Raw genomic sequence first — 18,694 nt, 5'->3', positions numbered from 1 at the left:
ACACATGCACACACACACACACAGTATATTATACTGTTGTGTAAATATACATAATATTTAGAGGAAGGACCCATGCACACAGCACCTAACAAAGGTACCTCACATTGTGCATTTGTATTATATTTTATTAATATTTTTTTTATTATTCACTATTTTTATTCTATGGCTATTCTGTTTTTTGTTGCAATGTTGAGGAGAGGAGCTGAAAGCCAATAATTGTATACTTGTATAACCGAAATCGGATGTAATTAATAATAAAACTAACTTTTGAATCTTGAATCTGTTACTGCAATAAGCCACTTGGTGGCAGTAGGTAGGTCGCCACTCTTCCTAATGCAGCAGCAGAGAAGAGCATTGTGAGGGGAAGGGAAGCAGTGTTGCCATGTCTGATTTGTGTGTCAAACATCTTCCAAATATTCCACATTTTATTGCAAGAGTTTTTGCAACAAGCAGATCTACATGCTATTTTCAAACAGCCACCGCAGCCACAGCCCACTACTGGTTTAAAGCGCGCATGTGGCATAATAACGGTCACTTGTTTTGGGCTTCTTTTCCTAGACCTGGTTGCTTATTTCTCTCACAGAATCTGCCAACACTGCGGAGCGTTATGTGTGTGACACCACACTGTGTGCTACTGCCTAGCGACGAGGTTATTACGGTGAACTGAACACTAGCAGCTCCGTGGCCTACGGGACTCCAACACAACACTTGGAGGTAATTAAGATAAACGTATTGGATTCTAATAAAGGGGGTTAATTCGTCTACGTAACGTTAGTCGGCTGGCTAAATTAACCAAACTGTTCATTAGGTCGTTAACCAGATGTAATGTAGCTTAACGGCTAAGCTAGCAAGCTAGCTAATGGTAGCGTAAACCGAAGTGTCCGGTGGCTCCATTTTATCCATTCATTTTAATCCACACGAATTACGTTGCATGAGAATACTAGGAACGTGGAGTCAAATTGACCCCCTTTTTTCTTTAATAAACAATGCTATGCATCAAATAAAGTTTGGCCAAATAAGTAAGGTTGAATTAAACGCGACCCTGACACATAGTAACGGTACGGTAACACCTTTTGCAACAATGGCGCGCGGCAAGGACGTGAAGTTTAGTAAAACTCACGTTTTTTACCTTTTTTTGCCACATCCTTAAATACATATATTTTTTACAAAAATACATATGCCTATATCGTTCAGTGCATTAAAACATTCGGGGTTCCTGGTACGGGGCTGTTTTTTTTACGGGGCTGTATTAATGTAGACCACCGTTTCCCAAACACTGGGTCGGGACACATTTGTGGGTTGCGGACATTTTTTTAAGGGTCGTTTATGGGAAGTAGAATAGACCCCTTAACAGACGACGTCATACTGGCTGCGTGCAGCCAGTATGCGCGCAACGAAACCCATTATATCAGGTCTCGTTAGGACGCGTCTCACTAGCCAACACACACAAGAGGGGGTTGGGGTGTGCTGAAACCAGTGCACCCCGAAACAGGTTGGGAATTGATTGCGTGAAACAATCACCTGTGCGTCCAGGCTCAATGTTAGTAAACAAATAATTGGTCTATGTCCTACATTTTGTTTATTTCAAAAGATTTTTAAGCCCTCCCCCTCCAATCGAAATGTTTCACAAATTAAAAACTAATTCAACCATTTTTCAAAAATAATTTCATAGATTAAAACAAAGAATCAAATAATGTCCTTACCTTTAAGGAAATCACTTTTAAGAAGTATTGAAAATAGCTGATCTACAAGCTCACAACGGTTGTGAGCTTGTAGACCTGCTATTTTCATGATGTAATTTTCACTAGTTTGTGTGACCCAGCCGGGTGACATACATTTTCTCTTTTGGATCCATTTTCTTTCTACTAGAGTGTTAGAGAGCCAGGCAGACCCCTGTTAGCAAACATGATTTCTGGGGTCGCCAAGTAAGTTTGGCCGTGGGCCAATTTCTGTTAAAACCATTAGGCCAGAACACAATCAATGGCTAATTTAGGACTTTGAAAATGCGACGAACCACCGCATACTATATCATAATAATGCTATAAAAGTTAATAAATATGTGTGTGGTATAACTACTTATAGTGGCATCATTTTCCAAAAAAAAAAATCACAATTCCAACTGCCACTTACACTAGCTTGGTGTAGGGTTTTCAGACACGTACATCAGGTGGGTTTCTCTGTAATTGCACATCCATAGTAGAAACTGGACCACAGTACTCACAGACTCCACGAGACAGGGATGATGTTGAAATCCAACTCAGTTACAAAGATGCATAAAAACAAAAAATATAAAGTCCTTGTACAATCACAGTTTGTCTTGTCTTGTCCAAAACAGGTTATAACATCCACAAAAACACCCGCAAATACGGTCATAACTGTTAGATTCCTGCGCTCCAAACTAGCGTCTTACAAACTTTTTCTCTCATTAATTCCTTCGTCAACTTAAGCAGTCACAGCTGCGCTCAGCATAGTATTTAACTCAACTGTAGGGGGCGCACTTTACCATATTACAGTAGACAGTTCTATCCAAATATTAAACCCAACACACATGACAATAAAGCAATAGAAATAATGTGAATTAAAAACAGCTTCTGAATTGGCTCTTACACTACTAATAGAAATGCCTATGGAATCAAAGATGCATACAGAAATGCTTGTGTAATAATGTTGTGCAACTTGTGCATGCCCTGTCCTTCGCACTATGTGGCACTAAGAGTATATATCAAAAAGTTTAAAAAGAGACAGATGGTCATACTCCTTTTCAAGCAAGAACTCATTCATGTTTCAAGGTTACACTTACAGCACCGGAGTAGGCTGAGTGGTGGACATTGCTCTTGTCTTTATGTTTTTATGTATGTAATTTAGTTTTTGTTTTTTGTGTCATGTTAAATGTGTGTACTGTATATGTGTTGCATACATGGCTGCTGGGTCGCAAGACAAATTTTCAGTGTGAGCTGACAAAGTAGTATCGTATCGTAATCATGCAACCCTTTTCTAGTATGAAGTCAAAGATGAGAGAGCAGAGCAGGAGTTTCTTTCAGGTCTGCCTTTATTGGAGACAGTAATGTGTCTAAAGACTGTAGATTTATTCACAATTGTATCCTCCAACTCTTTTTTTTATATAGATCTGAGACCTGAATCGGACCTGGGCTCCAGTATTATGAGGATACCTTACCCAGAAAGACGAGGCACAACAGAAGGTATGGAACAAGGTTGCTACCTGGACAGCATGACATAATGGGGTTAATGGCTTAACATGGCTAGAGTTATTAGAAACAAGTTGCTGTAGAAACATGCATGAATACAGCAAACAATGAAATAAAGTGCTTTGGCCTCTAAATGGCACAAGTTTGCTGTGTGTATTGGTTTTGAAACCTGAAGTGAATGTCTTGCGTTGTCAAAGAGCACCGTGGAAATATTAGAATTTTCCCATTTTCAGGGTTCAATGTCAACCCACGTTTTCATTTACTTCACTGCGATTTTCGAGTAAACATTCCTACATTTCACCATAATGCAGTGTTGAATCGAACGACACTGTAGCTTGCATTTCAATTTTGAATCACATTCATTTTGGAGGACCTGCGTGCAGCCAATTTATTCCTTGTGAATCCTAATTGACTACAATTTTCATGAAGGGATCTGCACACCAAGTCAAAGAGATGCAGATGCTCCAACCTCATTCTTACATGCATTTACCTTGGAAGACATACTTTTGTCTAAAATGCCATGACAGCAAAGGGGCCCAGTTGGAATTAAAACCATTTCAGCAGTGCAGCACCCATTTGGGCAACTATTTCCTGATATGAAAGAACGTTTTCCCCCGAATACAAAAAGTGCATTTCCCCTGAACAAAAAAGGAATCAACCTCTCAAATATCACCTCTCTCTCTTATGGAGGAATTTGTGTGATTGAATACAGTTCTTCATAACGCATCAAATAATGTAGAATTTGGGCCATTTTGCAATTCCCAACTCTAACTTGTCTGTTGTCTCATTCTTAGTGACACTTCTAACCGTCTGTTACTTCTGCTTCTGAAAATGATTGTCCATCCATGGAATTTCTGTTTTCTGTTACCTCACTGGGACTTTTTCAGAATCGTGGACAACAATTTAAAGGTGCACTCTAAAGAGCAAACAAAACACAAAAAGAGAACTTTTTCAAGCGCATAAGACATACAAAGAAGCCAGTTCAGCTTTGGGATCAAGTCATGTCTCGCAGAAGAAGCCGCAGCCCTTCACCTGGGAGTTACTCACGATCCTGCAGCAGCAATGACCCGCGAGATTTGGAAAGGAGGATTTTTGTCGGGAATTTACCCACCTCAGACATGGAAAAGAAGGATTTGGAAGAGCTGTTCGCAACATACGGAAAAGTAGTCGGTCAGTAATCTTCAAAATATCCTCAAAGGAGGAACATGTTCATTGTAATGCTTACATATAGTATTTTACATCCTAGTTGTTCAACTAGAAACACATTGACACATATGAAGAAAAATGCTTTGTCATTTACATTTACTTGTCGTGATCCATGTAAATACAAGGCATGTGTTTTCGAAACTTACACCATGTGTTGTATTGATAATTTCTTACTGGGTCAATTATTTTGCATACTGTGAATAATGAGGTGTATTAATTAAATCGATGTTCCTTCGGGAAGTATAAATTTGTGCTCCTGGAATGCTCCCTTTTCCAGGCGTGTCCATGTTCCGTGGGTTTGGATTTGTGCAATTTGATCGCGTTGAGGAAGCCGAAGCTGCAAAGCTGCACCAAAAGGGTCGAATATATAAAGGTTATAAAATAGGTAAGACTTATGTACAGTAGATGTGACTGCCCCGTGCCCAGATAAAGAAGATACACTAGTTGTGGGTGACTTATAGAAGGTAGGGAAAACAATCAACATACATTCATACAAATATAGAACCAACCAAAAATACAACATACTATAGATAGAATTTGTGGAAACTGATGTGCAAGTGGAAAATTTACTATTTAATCAATTTGTCCGGTAAAGGTTTTCTGGGTCGTAGTATGAACAACATGCCGTTGTTCATTTAATTCTCAAATAATTTAAACCCAAATATTACAAACTGGATTTTACAGACATTGTTCTTCAAATCAGAGGGCATCCAAAACTCGACAGACCTTTAAAAAAAAAAAAAAAAAAGTTCAGCAATAATATCAATGTGTTTATACACCTGCCAAGCTTTAATATCTTTTATAAGCAAAGCTTTTATTTCACATATAGAAAGAGTATACCACCACCACACACAGACACCACATATGTCCTTCAGATTTTTTACACTTTCTTCTTTCTTTCATTGCACTGTTGTGTTAACGCATTGAGATCTGAGGCCGATTCTACAAATGCCTTCTTAAAACAGTTTTCTGAAAAAACGTAAGTTGAGATGAAAAAATGACCGATACTTTGCTGTCCCGGTTTTAATCGGTTAATATGGAAAGAAAAACAAACAAGCAAACCCAGATTTAATGGTGGTCTTTTCCATTGCATTTCGATGGGTTTTGACACTGCTGCCTTGGATTTTCAAATATAGAATTTCTTGTTGGAGGTTCTATAATAAGAATCGCTTATCGGCCTTTCAAACTTGCAAGAATATAGGGCAAAATACATTTATGGTGAACAAGCTGTAATTATGCATTTATTTATATTTTTTCAACCTACGTCCTGCAAAGGTGACTACTCGCCACATTGAGCATCTTGACATGTTCAAATGTCAATTTTTACATCTTTTGCTCTTCATGCTCGGGAGTTCTGAAGCCTAATTTCATTTTGGACCATGGAAGTGTTCACGCCGTCAGTTCCATTCTACGTGAAAGCGTACGCTCATATATCACTGTTATGTTGAACGTTTGGATTGGTTTATTTTCAGATGTAAATATGGCAGTGGAGCGACGATCGACTAAACCTCAATCAAGGCCGAGCCCTCCTCGAAGGTAAAGTAATGGCAAATGGGTGTGAAGAACTACCAGCGCTTCAGATGCTCTGGTAAAACAAATCCACCAGGGATTCAAGCAATTTGGCGGAAAACTGCAATACATTGCGCGGGAAGGCGGTTGCGTATTATTTCGCTTTATTTCATATATCTAGATTGTTGAAATAAATCAAAGAACAAATTGAATGCAATCCCAAGTGTCTGTTTCTCAAAGATGTTGTCTCACAGCTTTTCTTCACTTGTTCTTGCGTCCTTTGCGTGATTTCGTCCCGTGCCGCGGTCACTTTAAAATTTTGTGTTCTGCATCTCGACGTTGCGATTGAAAATCGTGGAATGGGTAGCTTTATTTATATCTTAATGGAGCTTTTCCTGCAAAGTCACACTTGCTTCTGATTTTGCGTAAAAAATGTTCTGATCATTCTCCTGTAAACATCTCCTTGGGAAAACTTGTATTTTAACTGATTTTATAAGAGCTATACGAGTATAATTCAAGATGAAATTTTCAGCTTTAGACAAAATGTAGTCTCAAGATTTGCTTTGAAGGCAAAATATCTGTCAGTCAAGCGCCAACCATAAATATTAAAATGCAATGCATATTGACAATGTTTCTCTTTAGAGGGAAACAAAACAAACTTGTGAATGTAGACATATTCATTTGTATCTATCCATTAAGATTTAGACAATTGTTTTCACCGGCAGAATTCAAACATCACATTTTCAAAATGATACAGGAATGTGGTTTTCTATCAAGTCTTTTGCAAACTTTTGCTAATTTATTGTGTAAAAATCCTTGTTCATGAAACACGGGTCCAACTGTGATGTGCCTGCTTGATTTGAGGTCAATAAATCACTAGAGTGAATTGTTTTGCACATGGATCACGGATCATTTCTTAATTTCAATGATGTCACTGGAACTACCTCGTTTGCTGGGATGGAGTTGTCACAGCTACAGCCACACCATTCCCACGTCGGGAATTGCGGTACGGTGAGGGTTGCTCTCTGTTGCACTCAAATATGGTCATGGAGATAATAATGCACCATATTTTCACAATAAAAACATTTATTTATCATATTTGGAATTTCAAACGTAGCTCCGAAATAGTTTCTTGGGAAAAAGGTAATCTAGGTTCTCGTGGACTTTATTTTCTGTGGTGGTATTGAAATATTTTTTTGAAAATGTCCTAAATTTTACCTTTCCTTGTAATAATACCTTTTTCTTACTTCTCAGGGCTCCCTATGGTGACAGCCGGCCTCGTTCCCGCTCCCCTGTGTATCCACGTGAGTCCCGGGAGGGCCGTGATGGGAGGGAGCCAGGTCGAGAATCAAGCCGGGAACCAAGTCGGGAACCTAGGTCTAGTGGGCACAGCCGTGACCACGACGAGCGTTATCGTGGTTCTGAGAGCAGGGACAAGGAGATCAGAGCAGATCAACGAGGAGATCCGCGACCAGAACCACGAGGAGATCGAGGAGATCCACGAGGAGATCGAGGAGATCCACGAGGAGATCGAGGAGATCGAGGAGATCCACGAGCAGATCCACGAGGAGATCGAGGAGATCCACGAGCAGATCCACGAGCAGATCCACGAGGAGATCCACGAGGAGATCCACGAGGTGATCCCAGGGAACCCGCATACAGGTGACAATGAGATTCAGTCTGGTAGTTCATGAGTCCCATTAGGTGAGGGCTGCACAATAAATTGCAAATATATTGAACATGGCCTAGTGATGGATACTGATGTCACTATTACAAAATGCTTTTTTTATTTTTTAATTATAGAATGACAAATGAGTTCAAACTGAATTTGGTCCTTCCCCAAAGTGTCCTGATATTGTGAAGAATGTCAGTTCATCAATCTGTGTGTCTTTTGTTTTCCCCTGTGTTGCAGAGACTCGTATGATCGATACTACCGTGGAGCAGGCGGTGCAGCAGATGACTACTACCGGAAGAAGGATGATCCCTTCAGAGAACCTTATAGAGATCCCTGGAATGGCCGACGTGACGCTGAGCGTATGTGTTGCATTTCTTATTTTCCACTAGGATTGTCTAATGGATTAACCACATTAATCCTGGTGTCCCTAATTGGGGCAGAAAATGTCAGTCCCCAAGAAAATTGAGACAATAGCAGATCTACAAGCTCACAACGCATTGCAATGAATTGTGAGCTTGTAGATCAGGTATTTCCACAATTCATCATACAGCGAAGTATATAGGGCATAAGTGGTTAAATGGTCTAACATTAAGCAGACAATTGCTGTTAGATTCTTTGATTCTGAATGTCTCGGGTCATTTTATGACTGAGAATGTCACTTTGCACTGACGACCCTGTTATTGACAATGAAATTAAAATTCAAAAGACTAATAATGTTTCAGTTTACTTACATGCAATGCAACCCAATTAAATCTCGTTCATACAATCCCCCCCAGCTGTGGAGGATCGTGGGCGGCCAGAGGAGCGCCGGCGTAACGAGTTGTATCGGCAGTACTATGAAGAACTTCAGCGGCGCTACGACACTGCGCGACCTGTCGATTGCTCCGTCATCGTTGTCAACAAAGCACAGAAGTATGTCCACTCTCTGTATTTGTGTCCCACTAACATTTGAAATGTTTAAAAGGCTCAGCTCTGTGCTAAATATTAAACCAGTACATGGAAGTTTTCATTTCATACCGCTCGTACGTCTGTGTGTGTGTGTTTGTGTTGCTTGCAAACCAACTGTAGGGAGTATGCCGAGACGGTCGGGCGGAAGGTCCGTGATCTCGGCATGGTAGTGGACTTGATCTTCCTCAACACGGAGGTATCATTGACCCAGGCCCTGGAGGATGTTGGCCGTGCCCGCACCCCCTTCGCAATCATTATTACCCAGCAGCACCAGGTTCACCGTTCCTGTACTGTCAACATCCTGTTTGGCACGCCTCAAGGTAAGACGACTCTGTTCCAATATATTGGTAGGACTTTGATGGCTCTTCCTAGGAGATATTACTTAAGTTCTCTTATGAGATTCTTCGACTTATACTATGTTTTACTATACCAAGGAATGCTCCAAGTGTTGGCAGAATCGTCCCAGGTTTTATTCCTATACATTTTGTGTGTGTGTGTGTGTGTACACAATAAAATAATTCTTCTCTACCCCTCTGCCTCAGAGCATAGAAACATGCCCATGCAGGATGCCATGGTCCTAGTTGCCCACAACTATGATGCCTATAAAGTAGAACACCGGGACAAGGAACGCGAGGAGATTGCCAGGAAGGCTGCCAAGATGGCTGATGACGTGTTGCTTAGAGAGCCTGACAGAGAGAGCCACCCAATCTCTCAGCTGACCACCGTTACATTGTTGTCTGAGAACAGGTAGTGTTAATGTGCAGTTTACTGGCCAATTGAAATACAATGGGAAATAAGATATACATTGCATATCAAGCAGTAGCAATGATCCATAGTTAATGATTTGGGGTGCCTAAAAATGATGGCATAAAATGATGGTTTTCCATATGTTGTCCCATTTAGATTTGTGACTCCAGAGGAACTGGACAGTATGATTGTGTACCTCAAGGACAAGAGAGAGCGCTTGGTACGAGCAACAGACCCTCATACAGGTGAGCATGCCTCCTATATTCTTTTTTTTGGTGGGGCGGGGGCTTTATGTGAGAGACAGGAAACGGAGAGTAGGGAAGTGACATGCAGCCGGCTGGGACTTTTTGCCATACATTTGAGCCCATGTGGTACGGGCTATCGGGTTGCCCCAGGTAAACAGCCTTTAAAGTGTGTGTGTGTATCAATGAGGAGGGAAGCCTGGTATGCACGGCTGGCGTGTAACCTACACATCAAGTATTTGCCGGTAGCGTTATGTCACAATGAAACCTATGCATTGTGACTCAAAGGTATTGCACAATACAACTTCAATGTTATGCAGAGATGGGACTTCATGAGAGTTTTTGTTCTGGCTAGAGATGCTTGGTTATCACTCAAGAGTCTGGGAAACTGAAATATTATACATATACGTTGATCCAATACAGTACATTGCAATTTTTCTTCTACAATTGTTCTTAAAGATATTGGAAAATAATTATAGCAACAAAGTGCACTAAGATCATTTGCATACATTTAAATGAAATGCTTTTGCATGAAAAGTTGTAAACATAATGACTGCAAGGTTTCCGCTAGGCATTTTTTGGGCCGGCCACCATGGCCGACAGGATTATATTTTATCGGACAAAGAATACATTTATCGGCCATATTATAATAAATGTCACATGCGTGTTTGCACTGTATACATGCACCAACCAACGGATCATTACATCTCGTTACGTTAGATCTGCACTTCTTTCCACTTAATCACAGATCTAATCTGTTCCTGTTTTTATATTTAACTAAATGATATGATCTGTTTTGTTAACGTTGATGTAGGCGCAAGGGAGGATTGATTACTTGCCTCTAGTTGCGTGCTACAATCAGTGTCACCAGCTTTCACCAACAACACCACTTTATCTATTGCAATGCAGACAGACAGTCACTGTGCTTGCCGGTGGTGTTTATAATTACTGGTCAATTAAACATTTTATCGGTCAATGGCCGGTAAATACCGGCTAACGGAATCCCTGAATGACTGTTAACTTATTTAAACACTGTTGCCCTCAATCTCTCTACTTCAGCTGCTCATCACGAGGCCCCGCCCCCAGCCCAAGGAGTCCCACCTCCAGCCCACACTGCTCCACCCCCCCAATCCAGTCACCTGGCAGCTGCGTCAAGCACCCCTCCCAACGCCAGCCACCAGGCCGAGCTACAGGCAAAAATCCTCAGCATGTTCACCAGCGGTGCCGCGCCATCAGCAGGAGGAGCCAGCGCAGCATCCTCTGTGGCCAGTTCGACCATGGTGCCACAGTCCCAAGCCTATAGCTCGATTTCCCAGCTCACGGCCATGAGCCACCCCTCATCAGGCCTCCCGCCCCCATCCCAGAGCCCGCAGATGATGGGGGCTCGTCCTTCCATGCCTCAAAGTGGCCCTCCTCCTGGTGCACCCCCAGGCTACGGCATGCCGCCTGGCCGAATGCCAGCCGCACCGGGAAGCACAAGGCCCCCTGGCGCAGCCTCGGGTATCAACTTTGACAACCCGAGTGTCCAGAAAGCTCTGGATACTCTGATTCAGAGTGGACCCTCTCTAAACCACCTGGTTAATCCTGGCAGCTCCCAGCAGCCACCTCCAAGGCCAGGACCAGGCATGGGGCCAAGCATGGGCCAAAGTATGGGCCAAAACATGGGCCAAAGCATGGGTCAAAGCATGGGCCAGGCTCCCCCCATGTCCATGTATTCACGACATTACTAATAGTCATGTTAGCCCCATTCTTTCCTCTCATCCAAGTAGGGCTGCACAATTGGCAATTATGTTAAGTCTTAGTTGTACCGTTCCCTCGTCTCCATGACGTTACACACGGTTTAATCACTTGAACTTTATATACTTTGTTGACCGACGGCCCACAGGGGTCTGTACTTGGTTGTGAGCTTGTAGATCTGCTATTTTTGCCTAATGTCTGCCTATTTTACATGCCCAGAATAGGGATGTTAGGGGTCATGTTTTAACCCATTTAGACCTGAGGCCGATTCTAAAAATGCCTTCTAAAATAAAAAGTTGCTATATAGTATATAGCTCAAATCTAAAAGGACAGATGCTTTCCCGGATTGAATGGGTTAATGACCAGAACACTATACAACCCTTCCGGATTGTAATTTTCTTTACTGATTAATGAGGAAAAGAGGCATTACCAAAATTATTTAAAAAAGCATCCTTTCTCGACCTGTCATGAGTATATTGATTAATAACCGTGATTGCTATATTTAGCAAAAACTATTGGATTACCGTTTTAGCCAGAATTGTGGTAACCGTATTTAATGACCATGATTGCAATGTTAAGCAAAATAATTGGAGTGTCATTATAGGCATAATTGTGCAGCCCTACACCATTAATAATAATTAATTAAAAAGAAGACATAAATTCTGTTTGGTTAAATCACAAGTTAATGTGAATAGATGAAAAGTAGACATTTTGTTTTCGTATTTGTAAATGCTTTTAATGAGGAGTCCTTTTTCTATTTTTATCATTCTTGGTATTGTACACGGATGCTTGAACTCTTCGTTGCTCTTTGAGACTTTTGACAGTCAAGCTGATTGCAATTGTAACCAGGATTCTTTTCCCTTTTTTGTTTTGTTGTGAGTTGTAAGTGTTGCATGTGTTGACATTTTTGATTGCTGCAGGCCCATCAATTTGTTTTCCAATAGTTGATACAATGTTGTTAGTTTCAAAACATGTACAGTATACAACGCCCTGTGATGAACACATTATTTCATACAATAGCTCTTTTTGCAGGGAATATTTTTTTGTTGTTGCAACAAGATGGAATTAAAGACTCGACACAATTAACTGTAATAAAATGGTATTGGTTTATTGCATTTTGTGCTGACAAATCTATAAAATGGAACGGGTATCGCCAGAAGCCATAGATAGAAGCATTTGAAATGTAAGATAAAACTACTTTTTCCTCTTTCTTTTTTTTTCCTTTTTTTTAAGGTATCATGAAACACAATAGAGAATAATACTAGTTTTTATTTCATTAGAATATTTACCTTACACCGACACAAAAAATAAACACCTCCACAATAAACTGTATTTGATTTATTTACACATAATCCCCAACCACCCCCCCACCTTCACTGCAACCTCCCCAGCAGTTTTACAAGTGCACATGTACACACATACACACCCCCACATAACTGAAAGGAACGCACTACGGCTTTACCATAAGACTACATACAGTATCAAGGAAGAATAATGAAGGGTTATTTAATGAAGGGGGAGAACTACAGGAAACTGATATTTGTGTGTGCGTGTATACTGTATTATATATAATTTGTAACTACTACATCCATTCCATTTCAAGCACTCGTACAAAATGTTTTCCCACGACTCCAGTGAATTAAAAACAAACCCAGATCAGGAGTTGGTTTCCTCTGGATAGGGTGTATATTTAAATGGAAAAGGTCATTTTGCATCTTTGAAAGCTATAATGCACTCTAATGGCAGCTTTGTGTTTTCCTATTGAATGAACCGTTTTTCTGACTGGTAATCAACATATTTAAGATGAGTTCCTGTTGAAGCATAATTGTAATCAAGGTGGTTAATTTGAATTATTACAAGGTACTGTCATGTTTTGTCAGCAAGCAGACATTCTTTGCTGAATTTTGCTTCTGCGCTGTTCATTTGAAGAGTTTTGAATGTTCATCAAATTAACTTAATTTGTTTATATACTAAATCAATTTTCTAAATTAAAAGAGAACCCCTATTTAACAATTGTCAGAGTAATAACCATTTATTTAATCAGCCAATGACTCATCAGTATTTTGCTTTGTATCTAATTCATTGGAGTACACATTTGCACACCTATCATATGTAACTGAAATATACTTTGGTAATCAGTTTATCTGCAGATATATATGACACAATTGACACAACAATCTGAAAGGACCTCTTGCAACAAATAAATCTACCATAAAAAATAGAATCTTGTACTGTAATATATTCATTCATCTTGGATACACTGATTGGCCAGTCAAAAGAAAAGATAGCAAACATTTCATACTACCAAAAGAAAACGTCTCAAATAAACGGATAAGAACAAAATACTTTTTTATATACCACAAACACCCAATATATTTTCAATACTACACCTTGTTCAGGGTAATAGTCTGCATGCATGCATTGAGTTACACAACATAACTGGAGTAGGGCTCTGCTTGCACCGCACGGATAGTATCTTCAATTTTTCTCATCAGACTCCAAGAGAGATCATACTGACTCATAAATAAACAAATACATAGAAATGCAGCAGCACTCAATTTACCTCCTGAGTCATAGATCTGCTGTGTCTGTGAGGATATTCATGGTTAAAAATTGTAAACCTTATGTGAGCTATTAGGCTTTCTGGCTCTCCGTCTTTCTGTAAAGCAATTGTGAGGCACTGCGTACCAGTTTATGGTCTGCTGTTCGTTTCTTTGTTGGTGTCTTTTCTAAAAGGATAGCCTCCTCAACCCAGTAACAGATGTGTTTCAGAGCCCTTTATATCCATTTGAGGATGGAGACTTTTGTAATGATCACCGGCAGGTTGGTCTCATGCTACAGTTGTGCAGGCGAAAGATTTGATCTGTTCCACTGATGGGCTGGGGATGAGGAAGGAACATGCTGGTTTTATTTTGACCACCTTGTGTTGTTCAAGCAGAGCCAGTACCAGGATTGGAAGCGCTTGTTTTATATTCTTTGATCATTTTACAGAATTATACTGCAATCACATATTATAAGTATAGAGCTGGGGTGGATTTGTGACAGGGAGGGGGGCAAGGGAATGTGGGTGGGGGATTTTGGGGGAGGCTCACCTCACAGATAGAGTGACAAGCACTATAGATTGAACATTTACTATGATTCTTTTAGAAATATAGCAAGATAAAATAAAATAAAATAAAATTGAAATAAAGTTGTGATGCATGCCTCACTGACCTAGAGTATACTTAAATGATAAAATGTCAACAAAATGAACAGGTAGGTAGTTTATTGCAGTCCAAAACTGCAGTATAATGATGTAATATGATTATCTTTAATAACATGTCACAACCCTTACAACTGGCTGTAATATACACCCATGCCACCAGAGAGCACTGTGGGACAGCTGTCTTCCACAATGGACACTTAAGATCTTTAGGGTCCATAAGACCTGGTGACAAACATTGTGATGAACTAACTGACCGGTGGCACTGCTAGTTGTTTAAATGCAAACAATGAAACAAAAACAATATCTGGAACAAAACGATAAATTAAAAAAACAAACAAAAATATCTATGAGAACAATATTGCACATAATCTTACAAAACTCTAAGACTCTGTCCACAGTGATAGACCAGTATACAACAAAAGACAACATCGTAGTAGGTTACAGTGTTTCTGACTGCAGTAATAGATATTTACAAGGGTGAAATGACCATTCGTAAGGTCCATCCATTCGCTAACTCAAAAGCTTTTGTTACATTACACTACTTGAGCAAAGATTGAGATATGACAAGTAACAATAATGTGAACTCATACTCTTTTACCTTTTTTGCAAAAGACTTGTTTTCAAGGTCAAGCCATGTTGCCACGTGGCAAACAGGTTCTCTGATCTGTAATTTAAGTGACATTTTATGATGCTCAAAAGAGAACACTCCGTTCCCCTCCTACCACCTTGAACATAGAACTCATCACAATATAGAAACCACTAAAAACAAATATTGCCACATAAGACCATGCAAACAGTAATTATAAAACACATTGATAATTTGATAAATAAATTGAATAATTCATTTTCCAGTAAACTTTTCCAATAAATATCAGATATCTCTTCTTTAGAATAGATTTAAAAGGCTCAGTCGATGCAGGCAATGTTCGAGTGACAATCCCAAAACAGCCATATTCTTCAAAACGTTTTTTTTTTTCTTCCCAAAGACATCATCAAGACATTGACATAATTATGTGTAATATCAAAGTATTTTAAAGAAAATGTCTGATGATCTGAGGTGCCAATCATCTAAAAAGACCTACAGCATGGCCTCTTGAACATGATACTTAACGTGCCACAGGTAGATGTGTTCAAAATTCACAACCTATATAACAACTAACAGACAATTCAAAGAAATGTAAAGGAAACATATTCTTAATCATTTTAGTTGTTTTTTACCCAATCAGAATGCTCAGATTCATGGAATATTCTCCCTGCAATAGGGCTCGTTGTACTGCTTTAGTGAGATATAACATTAGAGAAGGGAGTAAGCAGTTTTGTAAAAAGAGAAAAAAATACTTGGAGGAATTTCCCCCGGACCGCCCAAACAAATCGCACCCTAGTGTAATATTGCGTCAAGGTATTCAACATAAAGGTAGTTCTCTAATACAGTGATTTTCAATTATTTTGTGCACAAGGCACACCAATGGACAAGTCAAGGCACACCTGTATTCATAGCGAAAATAGCTGATCTACATGCTCAAAACGTGTCGCATCGTGACGCCTTTTGAGCTTGTAGATAGGATATTTTCTCTATTTATTTTTATTTGTGAAAGAAGTTCAAATGAAATGTTAATTAAACATTTTTCGCCCGTAAAAAATAGGACATTTAGTTATAGAATTTGCTTCTGTATTGGGGAAATGAATGTCAAATTATTGATAAAGTAAATAGTAAAATTTTGTATAGTTGTGTATATTGCAGTAATAATGTGGTTGCCACAAAATCCCAAAGCACACCAGGACTTGTCTCATGGCACACCAGTGTGCCTCTGCACACCGTTTGGGAACCACTGATCTAATGAAACAAAATGTGAACCCTGTCCAGAGATTACAGTCTCGGGAGACAACGACCAACACTGATATGTATGTCTATTAAGCCGAAACCCTTTTTCTCTTGATCTTTTGTTATGTTCCTTTACTCGTCTCTATTTACAGTACAAATAAATCTATTGATACTAGCAGCATTCACAACAAATGGTCTGACATTCAAACACCACTAAAAACATTTAATAATGTTTAAATAGCTCTATAAACTAATTTGTTTTGCTTCCCTCTATTGTATATATACTGTATATATGTATATAAATGTATATACAGTATATATTACTGTATATATATATATATTTATATGTTTTCATTTATATTTATAGATCTACTACAAGTGCAAATGACCAAAAACAGTTTCTTTAAGAACAAAATTAATAAATACAAATAAAATGAAACAAAACACTCAGTGATTTCTGTCCTTGGTCAGAGTGACATGGTTCTGAATTCATAAGACATATGAAATCTACATATACAAAATATATGTGTAAAAAAAATAAATAACATGATTATGTGAGTCCAAATTTCACCAATTGCACATTCCTTTTCAAGATGCACTTTTGAACTTAAATGTGATTTGCTAACGATTCATTCTTATGGTCGAGGACCTGTTTGGCTCATACCAATCTAGAGGATATAAAATCTCATTAGTAGATTCTACTGCATAGAGTTCTGTCTTATGGACAAAATGAGTTCCCTAGCTACCGAAGCCATCGCTGTTCCAGAACTTAACTCCATTTCTTTAACTTTGTTCAGACAGTGCCCTGTGAACAATCAATAAGTGCTCAAATTAAATACTAGCTATACATTTTCTTCCAATTTCAAGGAATCCACGGTTAACAGAGGTTGGCTGATTTGACGCACATCACTGATTATCCTGTACCGGGGTACTTTCCAAACAGTGTTGCCACCATACTAGCACCATGCAGGCATCTCTCCATTAACCACACTTTATTCCTTCTAATTTGAACAATAGAAATTTGTTTGCTATTTATCTTTGAAAAATACTTTGTATGGCACATATTGGATATCTAAATTTGGCAAAACACAGCAATATATCTTTGAATGACAGTCTAAAAATGGCATATAACTATTTCATAAATATGTATAACCTCTGTCTATAAACATAACAAATACATTTGTTCTCTAGATGAAAAAATAACACATTTAATGTTCATTTAATGAACTTGACGAGTTGGATAAAATGTCACTTGTTGCACAGTGGCGGACAGTGCAGGTGCAGTACTTTGTCAAGGTTACAGTGACAGTTACCATAGTGATAGGAGCCTAAGCCATCCAGAAAAAAGCATGTTTTGAGCTGACCCTCTGAGAGAAGGAACATTTTTCTCCACTAGAAGCTTTTTAGTATGTCACAAAAATACTACACTCATACTGAACAATGCGTCAGAGCTTTTATATTATTTACAGTCAGTGATCCACACGAGGGTCAAGGGGGTGCTGGCATCTGACAATGATGATCTCGACGGGACACATTAATACTCTCTCCCCACTCCTCTGTCGGACGGCCCCTCCGCTAGGAAACGCAGTATTCACAGTTTAATTACGTGTCAATCTCTAAAAACCAAGCTAGCCTTGTTGTTTTTTGGCACTAACAGTGGCCACATGGGTGAATGGCCACTTAAAAGAGAGTAAAATAGGGGACGAGTAGAAAGACAATAAGGGTGAATGGAAGAGAAAACATAATCAACCTAAAGAAACAATACAATTACAGGGAAAGATGTCGTGTTAAGGAGTGCTCAAAAAGTGTCATGGAGATTTGATCCACGTACCATTAAAGTCTTCTTCAAATGTCATGGGATTTTCACAGTCTGTAGCAGCCGCCATGTTCTCTTCCTTCCAACCACTGTCCATGACCGTGGGTAGCAGTCTTTACTTTTTTTCTGTTGCCGATCGTTCGCATCGAAAACAGGAACACGTGGATCGACCGTACACTCCAACTCTGAACTCATTTCAGCTGGACAGAAGACAATTCGCTGCAGAGAAGTGTGCGGGCACTACCATGCTAACAAAAGCCCAACCTTCAAATAAGCCGCTGTGATTAAAAGAAAGACAGACAAACATGCATATTGTATGTTCACACCTCAGCCAACAGCCCATGACCGGGTCTGTAAATACAGCCCTTTCAAATAATTGGCTTATAGACAAGCTAACACAACGCTCAGGGTAGAAATGTCTAAAGAACTCCTAAGAACTATTTAAGATGAAATTAAAAAAATAATAAACAAGAGTCTACCATAGATACAAAAGGTAGCCAGTGTAGAATGGTTTGTATCACTGTTTATCTGTCTCCTAATGTCTGATTTGTGCTCTGTCATAAGACAACGCCGTGGGCGAA

General features: G+C 39.4%; 1 protein-coding gene across 1 annotated transcript; it reads left to right on the top strand.

The window, feature by feature from the left end:
* Positions 1 to 648: 648 nt before the first annotated feature.
* Positions 649 to 12,367, top strand: ncoa5 (nuclear receptor coactivator 5). The gene is made up of 12 exons (XM_084063545.1): positions 649 to 714; positions 3,126 to 3,200; positions 4,094 to 4,376; positions 4,690 to 4,797; positions 5,885 to 5,948; positions 7,176 to 7,583; positions 7,834 to 7,955; positions 8,373 to 8,508; positions 8,647 to 8,864; positions 9,087 to 9,291; positions 9,448 to 9,536; positions 10,593 to 12,367. Exons 3-12 carry the CDS (start codon positions 4,208 to 4,210, stop codon positions 11,261 to 11,263), a joined length of 2,190 nt encoding a protein of 729 aa, XP_083919671.1. The 5' UTR covers positions 649 to 714; positions 3,126 to 3,200; positions 4,094 to 4,207; the 3' UTR covers positions 11,264 to 12,367.
* Positions 12,368 to 18,694: the final 6,327 nt, after the last annotated feature.

Source organism: Gymnoscopelus microlampas (assembly GCF_963454915.1).
Source record: "Gymnoscopelus microlampas genome assembly, chromosome: 7".
Taxonomy (NCBI): domain Eukaryota; kingdom Metazoa; phylum Chordata; class Actinopteri; order Myctophiformes; family Myctophidae; genus Gymnoscopelus; species Gymnoscopelus microlampas.
Note: the sequence above shows the minus strand (reverse complement) of the source record. Positions and strands in the feature narration are given on the sequence as shown.